Genomic DNA, 14832 nt, shown 5'->3' with positions numbered 1-14832 from the left:
GCTTACCCTCGGTAAGCCACTTCTCAGAAGGAATGCTGTGAAGGCGAGTACACCCTTCCTAGACCATGCAAAACCACCTGCTTATTTCTTACTTAGTCACAGAAGCAATACAAAAAGGAAGAAACCTTTTTTGAAACACTCAATTAAAAAAAAACACTAGTTAGAAACTGTATTTAAATTAAACTTGATTACAGGCTAACAAAGAACAACTGCAACAGTGCTACACATACATGAAACAGCCAATCTTTCCCCACGGATCCTGCGGCTTTCCTAATGAGATAAACAAACTCAGCCACATATAACAAGGGAAACAAGGCTCACTGAAGACAAGAAAAAAGTGTGTCTCAGAGAGGAAAAGTCTGCATAAGAACACATAGCACAAAGCAGGTAACTTGCCACAAAAATCCTGTTGTGTTTTATTTATAGTTGAGTCTGTATTTGCCATACAGTACCAGTGAATAAGGGAAGGGGTTTTCAACTACATTTGCAACAAACATGCTAGCTATTTGTCAGGAAACGTCAAAAAACATCAAATACACTCAACTTACAGAATCAAATTTCCATCCCATAAAAACTGAAATTACAGTATATAGCAATAAGTTGCTTCTTAGGCACTGGAAGTAATGCAGTTTGATTTTTCACTCATTAATGTCCTATGATTTACTAGGAGCTTTTCCTCACAGACTCCTTTCTGTGTGAGAGTTCTCTCCCATCTCTAGTTAAGACAGGAGTTCATATTGCAACCCTCCCCTCCGTTGGGGAAGTTATAGGTCTTTTTCCTACTTACCTAAAAACAGTTTCAGAACTCACCAGAGTTCAATTATTGTCGTGGCCTCCACCTACTTGTTAAATTGGAACAGAACTGGCCAGTTAAAAAAACTGATAAAGAAACGTAGACTAATAGGCAGAGAGACAAACATGTTCATACACTTACAAAAAACGTCCTTAGTACCTCAGGACAAAAATCAGAGCAATTAGAGGAAAAGAATAATGGAATTTGAAGCAGCACACATGATAAGGCATTTTTGATGATAAGCAGAAACCAGAAGGCCTGAGCCCAAGTAAACATCATACAGAGCTGGCATCTGCGTGAGACCACTGTACATTTACAGTTGCCTTTTCATTTCTCTTTCGCATTTCTTCAGTGTCCAGCAGAAAGGGATTTTGGTGAGTGCTCTGTCCCCCCCTTGCCAAACTGTAGAGCAGGGTCTCAATGTCTGGACTAGCAGATATTGGGAAGGCCTGGCCACCTACAAAAACTTAGCCACAATAATTTTTCAGAGCAACAGCAGATGAAAGTAAGGGAGTGATCAGGCAAACCAGAAGCAGCTGAGAAGCCACAACCAACACAGGGTTTCTGAACCAGGGATGCTGAGGATTGGGGAGGTCTGAGCTGGGCCTCCACCCTGCCCCTGACAGGCTGAGAAACCCTTCTTATTTTCCAAATACTCCAACTACTATACCATAAGCTGAGCAGCAGAAATGTCATTTTGAGAATATTTACTTACCTGTGCTAAAGATCTCACACTAACATTTTAGGTTTTAAAAAGGTAATTTCAGGTCACATTTAAAATTTAGAAGTTATAATACAAGCCTTTTCAGCATGCAGCATCAAAAATGCCAAGAATCAAATTAGCTTTTATTTACATCTGTCATGTCACTGTGGTATGCACCATCATGTCCCGGGGATGCTTCAACACTCTCACACAACTGCTGCTGAACATTATGAGAAACCACCGCAACATTCCAGTGTATGTACTTTGTCCCACTGGCGAAAAATTAAAAAACAGTTTTTCTGGTTCTAACTCAGATCAGATTTCACTCCTTCTGTAAATGAGTAAACAAAACTATATCAATCTTGGCTGTTACATCAGTCAGCAGCTTAGCTATTTCACAAGGGCCCCATACTTACAAATGAAAGCAAAAAAAAAGCATAAAAACTATCTGTCAACTCTGCTATCAAGAGAGCTAGTTCAAGTTTCTCTGGTTTGGGGAGGTATTTTTATATTTCCTAACATAAATAAACAAGGCAGAAGAAAACTCCAAAGCGCCCAAGTTTTGGTTCAGGCTGTTCTGACACTAGGCTACACCCATGGACGCGCAGCCCTCCACTTTCATCAATCCTGAGTGTCTATAGGAAATACTGTTTGTAATGATCCCCTTCAAACTTAAATGATGAAAGTGCACATTTTGCAAATGACATCTCAGCCAATCTGCCCCATCTGCATGAGAGACGGCAAATGATTTCACTCTTTAGGCATTCAAAATAAAATGCACATGCGGCAAATTCCAAGCTGGCAGGAAAATCCAGTCATTAAAAAAGTGATTTGTTTTCCACATTTGCAAACACAAAGGCTCCATTTATTTTCATTGCCATAAAGAAAATGAACTGTTATATTTTTTTAAACAATCATAGCCTGCACATTTTGGAAATGTTTTAATTTCAAAAATACTAACTAGCAAATTAGAGTTTAAATAGCTTTTTTTAAAGTGGTACCATTTTAGATACAGTTTTCTGATTGATGGCATCGCTCTGCCCTGCAGGAAAAGGTTTTACTGTCTCCTGTGTATACTGTAGTGATGCCTGTTTGTTGCTGGAGCCACTAAATTAAAGATGAAACCTAAACTATGCGAATTTTAAATAAAATTATAATCATTAACAAGAAGATATATTTTACATTATGGGAGCCTGAAAAAAAAAATCTACATTTCTTTTAAAATTAGAAATTTATGGTCTCTGTCCTTCTGTATTTCCCTCTTTCTCTTCATTATGGGGAAAACAGAATAGCAAATAAAGAAAATAGCAAACATAAATGATATAGCTCCATCCTAAGAAAGCTTATAAACACGCTTAACTTTACAGAGTGAATTGCTTAATTGAATTCACTGGGACTATTCCCAACGCAAAAATGTAAGCATGGGTGTAATTCTTTCCAGGATCAGGATATGCAAGGGTGATCTGTAATGAAAATAAAACTACTCATTTTTTTCAAATTTCTTAATCTCCATTTATTTTTGTGGCTATAGCAACATCTGGTGGACAAACTGCAAAATGTAAAGCCTGTGCACTTCCATCATATGATATATGTATTTTAAAAAACAAACTGTTTTACTTGCTTTTGTTTTTTTAATATTTAACAAGAAAAAACAACAATTTAACTTAGATAATCCTTAATAACTCAGGCAAGCACTTGTATATTTTGAAGTGCTGGTCATGGTGTATCAATGTATACTGGTCTGCTTTGACAAGAGTATACAAATACCCCATAAATGCTAAGGTTGCACAGTTCAGCAGTCAAAAATTAAGATCTATCACAAATAAAGTTGTAAAGTTAAAGCAGAGTTAAGAAAACAATAAAGAACCCCTGCAGATTTGCTCTCCACAGAATCAAAGCCTAAAAAGAACTCAAAATAAAACCCCAAAATAACCAAAATCTGAAGGGCAACTTAGCATGCAAGGGTGAATCTGAGTGTTCAGCATGCTGACAGGCATTCTTTTTGCTTCACTCATTTCCTCTGTGCTTTCTTCTAATTCCTATGTAATTGGTCTCTCATTTTTCATATTCCTTTTACTAAAATTTCTGCCTTATAAGCACATCTGTTTAGAACCAGCAAATAAACTATTTAATGATAAAATGAGAGTCAAATACAAATATAGCTATATTTGCTAAAATTGCTTGATGCTGAGGTTAGCTTGAATTAATTTCAAACAGGCTGGAGACATGAGAATGTAGAACAAAATATGAATACATTAACTAAAATGTTTTAACAGTGAAGAAGCCATTGTATCGACCACCAAGAAACAAGGAAGCAAACTAAGGAACAACCATTCTAGTATCAGTTGTAAAATTCTAAGATAGTATCAAAAGGTTTCTAGAAGAAGTCAGGCAATAATCTCTAGAAATGTGAGAACAGAAAACAGAATGTACTTGAGGCTGAGGTTGAAATCAGCAGATGGATTGCTAGTAGTCTGGCTAGGCATCTCTATCTTGTATCACAGAATCACTGAATGGTTGGGGTTGGAAGGGACCTCTGCAGATCACCTAGTCCAACCCCCTGCTAAAGCAGGTTCCCCTAGAGCATGTTGCACAGGGTCGCGTCCAGGCAGGTTTTGAGTATCTCCAGAGAAGGAGACTCCACAACCTCCCTGGGCAGCCTGTTCCAGTGCTCTGTCACCCTCAAAGGAAGGAAGTTTTTCCTCATATTTAGATGGAACTTCTCATGTTTCAGTTTGTGCCCGTTGCCCCCAGATTTGGAAATCTGGATCTTCTGTGGTCCTTCACCTGCAGTAAGATATGTGGGACCTTCACAACCTGACTGGATCAAGACTTTACAAACACAGTACTTCCCTGATTGCAGCTCCATGCAGAGATCAGAAGTGGTCAGGAAGCTGCCCATCATTGCCTGCAGCTTTCTGTACTGCCTACTTTTTCAGCTTTTACTGGAAGACCTAATGGCAAGATGCAAGTTCCTGGGACTGGTAAGTCAATAAAACAATAAAGTTACATACTGTCTACTACAGCAACAAGTTGCTTCAAGTTATCCACTTCCCAAACTCTGACCAAGGAGACAATTGTCTTTCACTGACAAACTGCAACAGATGAAGACACTGGCAGGAAAGTAGCATAGCAGCATGCCAGAGACACAAAAAAAGTATCCTGAATTTACACGCACCAGTAGCTTGATTCAAGTATTGCTCTTGCTGATAAGCCCACACCTCCTCCCAACCGCCTTCTCCCCAAAGCTCCAAAATGGGGGACTTGCCAAAAACTCCTGAAAGTCCATTACTGTTGCTTTCATTTTACATGGCAGATGTAACCACTCCAGCTTCACAGATAAAAATATGGGTTTAGTCATGTTAGGCATGTAGATAAAAATTGAAACCATTTTGGTGAGAAGTGGCAGGGTCCTGGATCCAGCCAAAGTATCTGTGGAAGACACCTGAAGTCATCCACAAACTCCAGGGTCATTCACCGGGATATTACACATGCAGAGTTTTATCACCCAGACACGATTTCAGTGATTTTAAAGGCCTTGACATAACCACATATAAGACTCTCATTTCTTCCTTGTAGAAGATACCTTTGAGGTGCTGAGAACTTGCAAGCGTAGATAGGTAGTGAAATCAGAAACCAAAAGGAAGCAATACAATGCAAGCATCTCTGTATGTGTACATGTAAGGCAAGATTTGATAGGGATGGTATCTTTCATTTGACCAGCTAATATAACCAGCATACAACCTTTTGGGCACAAAACCCCTTCCATTAGTGTGAAATAGAAACAAAAGACTAGAAGACTAAACACAAATTACAGATGACTGCTCTAATTGGGAGTCTAATCATACATGTACTAGTAAGGCCGTTCCCCAAAGGAGTAGCAGTACCTGTTGAGAAGATGGTAAGCTAACTGTGTGAGAGAAACGTGACTATGCCCCTAGGGGAAAGACTGAGGTAGATTTTACTCTGTGGAATACCAAGTAGCTAATGGGATGGAAAAAATTGTCATAAAGCTCATTTTGCCCGTAGTTTGGTGCACTTAGTTAACTTAGGAGCTTCATTTGCCCAACTTGTCTTCACGGGCTTCCCTTGAAGCTTTTGTTCCTGCATCAGCACGGCCTGGTGCCCGGACCTTGCTGTCACCATTGCCACTTAGCCACGCAGGCAAGGCCCGCCACCCCTGGCGGAGGGCACAGGTCCAAGGGCTCTGCTGTGTGGCCATTAGAGATGCTTTTAAATACACACACGAACAGGTCGCTACCACACGCCGGAGAGCTGTAGGCTCTTTGTTCCTTAGCGCTAGGGGTCTGCAGCCCTGCAAAGCACTAGAGCAACCTGAGGGGCCAAACCAGACTTGGAAGGGGAAGGTGCAGGGGGCTATGCTCTTGAACGCAATTTTAAACTTTTCTTATTTTACTTTTCCCGTCAAATTCTACGTCCACGGCCCGCGACGCAACACGACGAAAGGCGACCAGACGCTGCCGCCCTGGCACCTACCCATCGCGCATGCGCTGGCGCAGCGCCTGCGCGCCCCACAGGCGGCCGTGGGCGCATGCGCAGGAAGTAGCGGAACGAGGGCGGCAGAAGGTTGTCCTTGCGGGCCTTCCGTCCGCGCGTCGCTGCGTAGCTGGTGTGTTTTTCCGCGCTGGCCGTAGCCCGACATGGCGGAGTATTCCTGCGTTAAATCCACCAAGCTTGTTCTCAAAGGGGCGAAAGAGAAAAGGTGAGGAGCGGGCTGCCCGCTGCCACCGCCTCGGGCTCCCCGCCCCGGCCGCCAGCTCGTCGGTGCCTCGGGCCAGGCACCCCAGCTGGGCTCCCCGCGCTGCGTTGGGATCGCGTCGGAGGATGGGCTGGGGTGAGACCAGGCCAGGCCGTGCCGTCCCGTTCCTCCGGCTGTGGGTGTGCCTGGGCACGGCGGGCAGGGCAGGGATGGTCGGGTGGTCGGCCCCTTGGCATGGGTGGTGTCAGTGACCCGCTCCCGTAGGGCTTGGGAGCGAGGCTGTGGGAGAAGGCGCTGCGGAGGGCCCCCCCCCCGACCCCCCACGCTCTTACTTTGCATTTCCCTTTGCAGCAAGAAAAAGCACAAGGAGAAGAAAAGGAAACGGGAAGAGGATGTGGCAGAGCAACTTGATATTGTTGGTGAGCTGCTTTCCAGGAATTATGTGACAGCGTGGAAACTGTAGGGGATAGCAGAAGCTGAAGAGATTGTTATGGGACTGTGTAAACTAGGGGTAGTCCCTGTACAGATTTATAACTATTTCTCACATGTTATTTGCATGTTGGGATTTTCCTAAGCCCCAAATGGAACTTCTGACACCAATGGGATGGATTTTCCACTTATCTTTTTAGCTAAAGTATGTTCTTACATTATTTCAAGCTACTTACCAACTTGGATCTCCCCCCGTCAGACCCCCCGTGGTATTTGCTTCACGATGAGAGACTTTTTTAGTGCTGTAATACTGTTATTGTGCATTTCTATGTAAATAGGTTATGTCCTCTGTTCCTATTACTTTGAAAATTAGTGATTGGATCACCTGAGCTTTCTGTTCCTACTCTGCCACTAGTTACTTCTGACTGGGTTCTTTAGTTCACTCAAACCTTCAGTCCTTTCAAAAGGAAAAGAGTCTTGGTTAGTTTGTTTATTTGTTTTTAATTTGACATACTTGCTTGACTACTGTTGTGTATTCATATTATAAATTTGCTACTGTTAATTGAAACCGAAGACACAAACATTAAGTAGTAACAAAATATAAGTTCACTTTTTCTTTTTTCATAAAATACAAAGATCAAAATATGTATGATCACGAGTGGTAACTTGACAGACTGTTGCCCTTTGGCGTTGTTATGTCCTCGATTGATAACAGTTCACTTCACAAACAAAAACAGCTAAAAAATAACCACAAAATCCTGAGAGATACAGATGTATACCGTAGCACAGCACACATTACAGGATAAATGTCATCTTCTATTATGTGTATATAGATATAAGCTAAAGTGGTGCAAGGGGAAGTCATCCTTGTTCCTGTGTTAAAACGAATTATGATATATGAGGAAATCAGCTGTTGCATCCTGCACTAAAAGAATGTTACATATGTTTTACATTCTTTAGTTTAGCTAGATTTCAAAAAAGTAGGAGAGATTTGGAAAAGTCATACATTGATATGCAAGCCCTGACTGCATAGAACAAGACAGTTAGCTCCATATGTTGTATAAATATATGAAAAGATTATTTCTGCTCAAGGCAGATTGACTTGCCAATTTACCACGTGGAAAAAAGGCATCACATTCAGATTAATTAAAAATAGTTATTATCTTAGGTAGAAAATATTTGTAAGACAGTATACCAGGAGAATATTTTACTGTTTAAAAAATAGGAACATCACAATTCTAATTCATGTGTGTGAGTAGAGCTACCTTCAGCTTTGGTAGAATTCTGCGGGGTTCAAACATTCAAACACAGATTGGCTTGAACAACTGAAGTCTAAGGATTGCAACTCACCTGAAGTAATTTAACAGCAAGATGAGATAGTTTATTTGTTTCTGTTGTGTTGGAGAATCTAATAATTGGATATGACCCCAAAATTGCAGGAGGCTGGTCCAGAGGAAAAAAAAAATACCTTCCTTGCAAGGGGTATCTTTGCTGGATCAGCTGAATGGATCAACTTGCTCTATGGACTAACACAAAGAAGGGATGAAGCACAGGAGTCTGTGACTAGGGATGGCAGGGCGGGTAGAACAGCAGGACTTTGTTTCAGCAGCAACACCGTAACCTTGGCTCTGTAGTATAAAATAATGCACAAAGATCTTGAGATAAAAATAGCGATTGTATCTTTAGAATTTCAAATCTCAGGGAAGATGCAGAAATATCATCTCTTGAACTACTGTAATGAGAAGCTGTAATTACTCTATTAAGTGTCATGGTTTTGTATTTTAGGAAACTGGTGGGCTGTCAGTAATTTTGGTGAAATTACAGGAACTATAGCTATAGAAATGGCTAAAGGAGCTTACATCCATGCCCTTGACAACGGCTTGTTTACACTTGGAGCACCACATAAAGGTTTGTTTCAGAAAATTTGGAAATAAGCAGTTTTAGTAATGAAAGGCGTAAAAGTGTAACAGTAGCATCACATAAAGGCAAGCAGTTTTACAGCTAAAAGCAGTTTATTACAAATAATGCAATAATCCTAGCTGTAGTAGCATGCAGATGACTTAAACCTAATGACTACCAATCAGTTTCACTTATCTAGTTTCTTGCTGGTTTATGTGTGCAATAAATTGAAGTGCATTGGAGATGATCACCTGTTAAAGGCCGTACCACTTACTGGATAAAAAGCAGTATAACTTTTATTAAATCCTATAAAAGCTTTTTGGTGTAAGTTGAAGAGTAAATTTCAAGGCTTATTGCTGCATCCTCATCTTAATACACTTTTTTATGTTTTGTTGCTGCACAAGTGGGCTACTAATGTGGCAGCATAATTAGCTAGTCCTTACTTTGAATTTGAGAGCCATCAGTCAGACAAGGACTGTTCCAGAACGCTTGACAGGGTGTTTCACCTCCAGGGTGAGATCAAAGCAATGATGGCAATATTAGCTCATTTTGGTTTTGAGGGATGGAGAGGCTAGTAGCTTTCAGGATACTGAGTTGTGTTACCGTAGCTGAACCGTAATACGTTTTGTTATGGAAAAAATAACATTACAAGGAGATTAAGGTTTTCAAAGCCACCTGGAGAATTACAAAACATTCTCAACTGTAAATTTCTTGACACAAGAATTGTCTTTATTTTGTGTCTTGTTTTAAGCACCATAAATATATGAACATAAGTGAGCACCTGCATTGCTTTTTAAAAAGTCAATATTCAAAAAAGCAATTTTTAAAGAAATTAAGTATTACAGCTTTCCACAGCATTTAGCAATGGCCATTGTTTAATTCTTTTTGAAACTGCAGTATAACAGGTTAAAATATTGTATGTTTAATACTTCGTACCTAACTAACAGAAAATTCATTCCTCAGATGAGGAAGGCCCTAGTCCTCCTGAGCAGTTTACAGCGGTAAAGTTGTCCGATACCAGGTAAATACTGTAACAAAATGCTACAGGTTTTGATACTTGTTATCTTTGTTTCTGATGTGAATATGTATTTTAATATTCTCTTGAAATACATTATCTACTAATAATATGTTTGTGATGTGTTGGATTTTGCGAATTGCTTGAAGTAAAAACATTCTTTACTGTTTTTCTGCATTTCCTCTTTGAGGATTGCTCTGAAGTCTGGTTATGGCAAATACCTCGGTATAAATTCAGATGGACTTGTTGTGGGACGTTCAGATGCAATAGGATCAAGAGAGCAATGGGAACCTGTCTTCCAAGATGTAAGCTCCTTGGAGTAACTCTTTTGATGTTTCTAGAATTTGACTGTATTTTGAGTTAATCTATATTGATGTTCTTTGTATGTGCAGTAAAAGACTTTTGCAATCTCTTCCATATTGTAACTTTTAATCTTTTGTTTTCCCGACTGCCACATTTTGGCAGCTATAAGCTCCTTAAGAATGAAGGAGCCAGCAAGTCTGCTGTCTACCTATTGATGTGTCAATATATAAAGGTATAAAACACATTTACAGTGTTCTGGTGTATTGTAGAGGATAAATGTTATGAATCAAGGATTATATACAAACTCTTTATACTAACAATATGTGATATTCTTTCTGCAGAAGAAAATGGCATTACTGGCAGCAAATAGCCGTTTTATTAGATGTAATGAAGAGGGAGACATAGAAGCCAAAAGCAAAACTGCAGGGGAAGAAGAAATGATAAAGGTAATCTATAACTTCTACAATTAGTACAGGATTGGCACAGATACTCAAACAACCAGGTGTCTATGTGCTACAATTTACTGTTAATACAGTTATAATCATTTTCTATAAGCTGTCAAGTGATTTGGCCACAAGAAGGGCAAATGAGCTCCAGGGCTGCATAAACTAAGATACTTCCAGTATCTACAGGCAGCTATTTTACCACTGCAGAAGGGCAAGATGTTGCGGGGCAAGATCTTCCAATAGTTCTGAACAGCTTGGTACGGGAGAGATTAATTATGACTGAAGCAGGGACAGAGAAGGGCTTACCAGGATGATGCAGAAGGGGAAATATTTTAAGTAAGAGAATGTAAGAAGACTCCCTTGTCTTCATCTGGATGTGGAAAATATATATGTGCTTCCAAATAGAGATAGGTGTCTACTAGTCAGAGCAGTAATATTTTTAAGTCGGTCTCTGAAAAAGGCATTTTACCCCTGCTAAAACTAAGAACTGTAATGGTGCTTCTTTGATATGAAGGCGATTATGTCTTACAGTAGTATCAAGGATTGCACTTAACATTTTCCATACTTCAGGCAGCTCTTGCTTTTATTGCAGTTGTCTCCAGTTGCAAATTAAACAATTTGAAAGCTGTGAACTTAAAAAGTCCCTATGACTCTCATTCTGTTATGAAGGATATATTGTCATCTTTAACCAGTAACTTCTGGTTTTAAAAAAAAATGTGTTTTCTGTTTTCATTTTTTTTTCTCTCAATGACTAGATTCGTACTTGTGCTGAAAGAGAAGCTAAGAAGAAAGATGATGTTCCACAAGAAGACAAAGGAAATGTTAAACAGTGTGAAATCAATTATGTGTACGTAGTTTAGAGCTGTTATCAGGCTCAAGTACCTTTTTTCGCTTTTCTTTGGGGCCACCTTTGGTGGAAGGGCCAAACTGCCACCCAGCCTTTCACTCGCTTTCCCACCTCAGTAGGACAAGGGAAGAAGCTAGAATGAGAAAGCTCATGGGTTGAGATAAAGACAGGGAGGCTGCTTACCAGTTACTGTCATGAGTAAAACGGACTCAGCTTGTGGAAAATTAATTAAATTTATTGCCCATTAAAGTAGATTTGTGTAGTGAGAAACAAAGACAAAAATTAAAAACAACACCTTGCCTTCCCCCCTCTCCCAAGCTCAACTTCACTCCAGACTTGTCTACATGTTCCCCCAAGCAGGATGGGGGTATGGGTCAGTACATGGTAGTTTCTCTCTGCCACTTCTTTCCTCTCCCGCTTTTTCCCTGCTTTGACGTGGTCCTCTCCACAGGCTATAGGGGGTATCTGCTCCAGCACCTGAAGCACCTCTTCTCTCTCCTTCTCTGTCCTTGATGGTCACACTGCCATTTTGCACTTTTTGCTCTCTTCTCCTCTGCCTGTGGGGCATTTTGCCCTTTCTTAAATATGTTTTCACAGAGGTGCTACCAGCTTTGCTGATGGACTCTGCTGAGTCCTGTGGCGGGTCTGTTGTGGAGCCAGCTATGTCCAGCATGGGGTAGCCCCTCGCCTGTTCTCACAGAGGCCACCTCTGCAGCTCCCTCAGTACCAGCACCTTGCCACCTACACACAATACACTTTTGCTTCCTGACTTGTCATGCTAGTAGTTGAAGAAGGGGCTCTCTAGAACTAGTAACCACGTCATGCTAATCACATAGGGACTCATTCCCACTTCGACTACCAAAAAAAGCCTGTATAGTGTTCACCTACAGAAGTCTTAGTGCAATATTTAATACTGTGATGGTTTGCTGGATTTTATTAGGCCAGTTGTCTGCTGCATAATAGAAGTTAAGATTCTTATCATGGCTGTTGTTTTACTGAAACACAAAACTTTAAAGAAATTATGCTTTTTACATTTTCCCCCCCTACAGAAAGAAATTCCAAAGTTTTCAAGACAAAAAACTTAAAATAAGCAAAGAAGATACAAAAGCCCTCAGAAAAGCCAGGAAAGAAGGCACTTTTCATGAAATGCTGCTTGACAGGTACTTGACAAGAAATAATGTACTGATTTAAAAACTACTGGGAGATGGAATTACAGTAAACCTGGGGTACAAAAGAGAGCTAGATTTGAGGGGGATGGGCTGTTGAACATTTCCTCTCTGGTCAGTGTTCTGCCTCAGTTCTGGGGTTGGCTTTTTGGGTTTTTTTTGTTTTGAATTTTCGCTGCTTTAGCTGATGTTCACAGGTTTGCATTTACCCAGAAGTGAATTATTTTGGAAATCTTTAGGTTATTCAGTTTGTTTAGTACAGAGGAGTTGAGGGATGAATCTTTAATCACAAAAATTAAGCTAATTCTTAACGTTTTCAATACCTATGGCACCAGAACATTTTGGAGAGGGGAAAGCTGCATTTTGAAGAGAAATACCATTTATTAAGAACAGTCTTCATGTTATCTAGTAGGAATAATTTTTTTTTTCTTCCCCTGAGCTGAGACTATAGAAACTGTCTTGAATTTTCAAAACATTTTGTATGGGTATACAGTATAAATATTTGCATTAATTCATTGGGTGGAATGCAGAAGACTATTTCTGATAATTGCAAGTGATGTGAGAACACTCCTGGGCCATCACAGGTTGAGTGTCAGTTTCAAATGACACTGAATCTGAATTGCATACCTCAGAGTGAACAAAATGCAATTCATGATGATTTGAAGGGAAAGACAAGGTTAACTTTAGACATTGCAGTTTTAGCTCCTTGAGAAAACAAATTAACAAATCCAAAGTGTTGTTAGGCTTTTATATGTGCTTTGAAGTAAAGTTTAAGAAAAATTGCTTTCAATGCTTCCTTAACGCTTTGAGGCAGATAAAACACCCAGATATAATCATATTTGGTCTTAATCTAAATCTTGTTTCATTACTCTTTCTATATAGGAGAGCAAAAGTGAAAGCGGATAGATACTGCAAGTGACAACCAGCTGGTCCATTTTCTTCTGCATCTTTGGTGATAAGGTCAAATTGAAAATGAGTAAAATGTTTTACAATTATTTTTTTATCAAAGTCGTTCTGGTGATGTTTTTATTACGTTATTGTTAAAGGATCGCCTGAGAGCTATAATTCAGCATCAAACTAATGTCGTCTTTCAGTAATGAATACTATTAAGTTTACTTTAAAACTACATACTATTGAAACAGTGAGATAATTATTTAATGGAAAAGAAATTGATCCACTGAATCTTCCAAGGTTGATGAAAGGAATCTGAACTTAGAGACAGGGCAGAAGACATTACGGGCAGAAGAGAACGACGATGAAATTCAGAAGTAAAACATGGTTAACACATTGAACCATTAAGAAATATGTAACTGTATTGAAGAAGAACAACTAACTGAAAACACATGTCTTGGAATACATCCTGCCAGATCCTGAGTAGGACATCTGTGGAGCCATTCTACACTGCATCAGGTGAGGACTAGGCCAGAATATTCAGGCTTCATAAAACAATGTTCAAAACAGACCCATTGTTCAAGTCAATAAGTGGCATAATCCATATGCTGGAAAACAGAGCTGGCAAGTCACAAGAACCCTGTTACAAATGAAAATGCAGGTGCTTCATAAGAAAAGGGGATGGCTCTTTTGTGTTAGCGGGCCGCTTATTTTACAAGAGGGAAAAATTCATTTTGCAAACTTGCTGGTTTCTCTATGGCATGGACTTTGATTTGTTTAATAAAACAGCAGAGACTTTTTTTAAGGTCATAGTATAATACGCATTCCTAGTATCCCATATAAAATATGGTTACCTGTGTCTGTCCTGATTACCAAGAAGCTTTTCAGTAACAACATCTCTATAGGAACTACCACAGTCAGAACAATTCTGTACTCTCTCCACAGCTTCTCTAATCTGCTTCATAAAGATTACTTGGTAACAATGTTGAGGATTTTTATGGTAATAATTTGAATTGTTTCCATGGAGCTTATCGCTGTCAATTTGAACTGCACGCATAGTACAAAACTGTAAGCTCATGCAGGATAATGATGTGTCTAAACAGAGCTCAAGAATAGACCAATAAAGTCTAGTCAGTAATGGCAATTTATGTCAGCCTAACTTCGTAGGCAGCTGGTCTTGAAGAAGCAGAAGAATTTAGTATGTCACAATTGCTTAAACCCTCTATTGACTTTCCAGCATGAAAACAAATCATAGCTGGTTAGGGAAGGCTAGCTGAGGTTAGCAATAAAAGCATTTATTTTTCAAAGAATTTAGAAAAATACAGATATAGCCCATACAGATTTTGTGGAACCAAAAGAAGAAAATCTCCATGGGCTGGGCACATTCATGATGTAACAGGAATTCTTAGAAACTCATTTGATTTTAGAAAAGCAAACAAAAATCCAGACCTTTCTCTGGTGGTGTCTTTAAGCTTTCCATACTCAGCTCTATCCAGCAGAGTACAGAGATTTTTGCCACAGGGCTTTTCCCTCTAAGGCAGTAAATTTGTTCTGTTCTATACCTGCTAAACCTACTGTTCATTTAATACGTATTTTACAGGAATAGGCACACTCGCTAGT

General features: G+C 39.7%; 1 protein-coding gene across 1 annotated transcript; it reads left to right on the top strand.

Moving 5' to 3' along the window:
• The first annotated feature begins 6046 nt into the window (after window positions 1-6046).
• FRG1 (FSHD region gene 1) lies at window positions 6047-14030 on the top strand. The gene is made up of 9 exons (XM_068403122.1): window positions 6047-6219; window positions 6568-6635; window positions 8431-8553; window positions 9508-9565; window positions 9750-9864; window positions 10204-10308; window positions 11064-11155; window positions 12205-12315; window positions 13204-14030. The coding sequence occupies exons 1-9, from the start codon at window positions 6158-6160 to the stop codon at window positions 13238-13240; spliced, it is 771 nt and encodes a 256-aa protein (XP_068259223.1). The 5' UTR covers window positions 6047-6157; the 3' UTR covers window positions 13241-14030.
• Window positions 14031-14832: the final 802 nt, after the last annotated feature.

Source organism: Nyctibius grandis, chromosome 6 (assembly GCF_013368605.1).
Source record: "Nyctibius grandis isolate bNycGra1 chromosome 6, bNycGra1.pri, whole genome shotgun sequence".
NCBI lineage: Eukaryota > Metazoa > Chordata > Aves > Nyctibiiformes > Nyctibiidae > Nyctibius > Nyctibius grandis.
The sequence above is the reverse complement of the archived record's forward strand: the minus strand, read 5'-3'. Positions and strand labels throughout refer to the sequence as shown.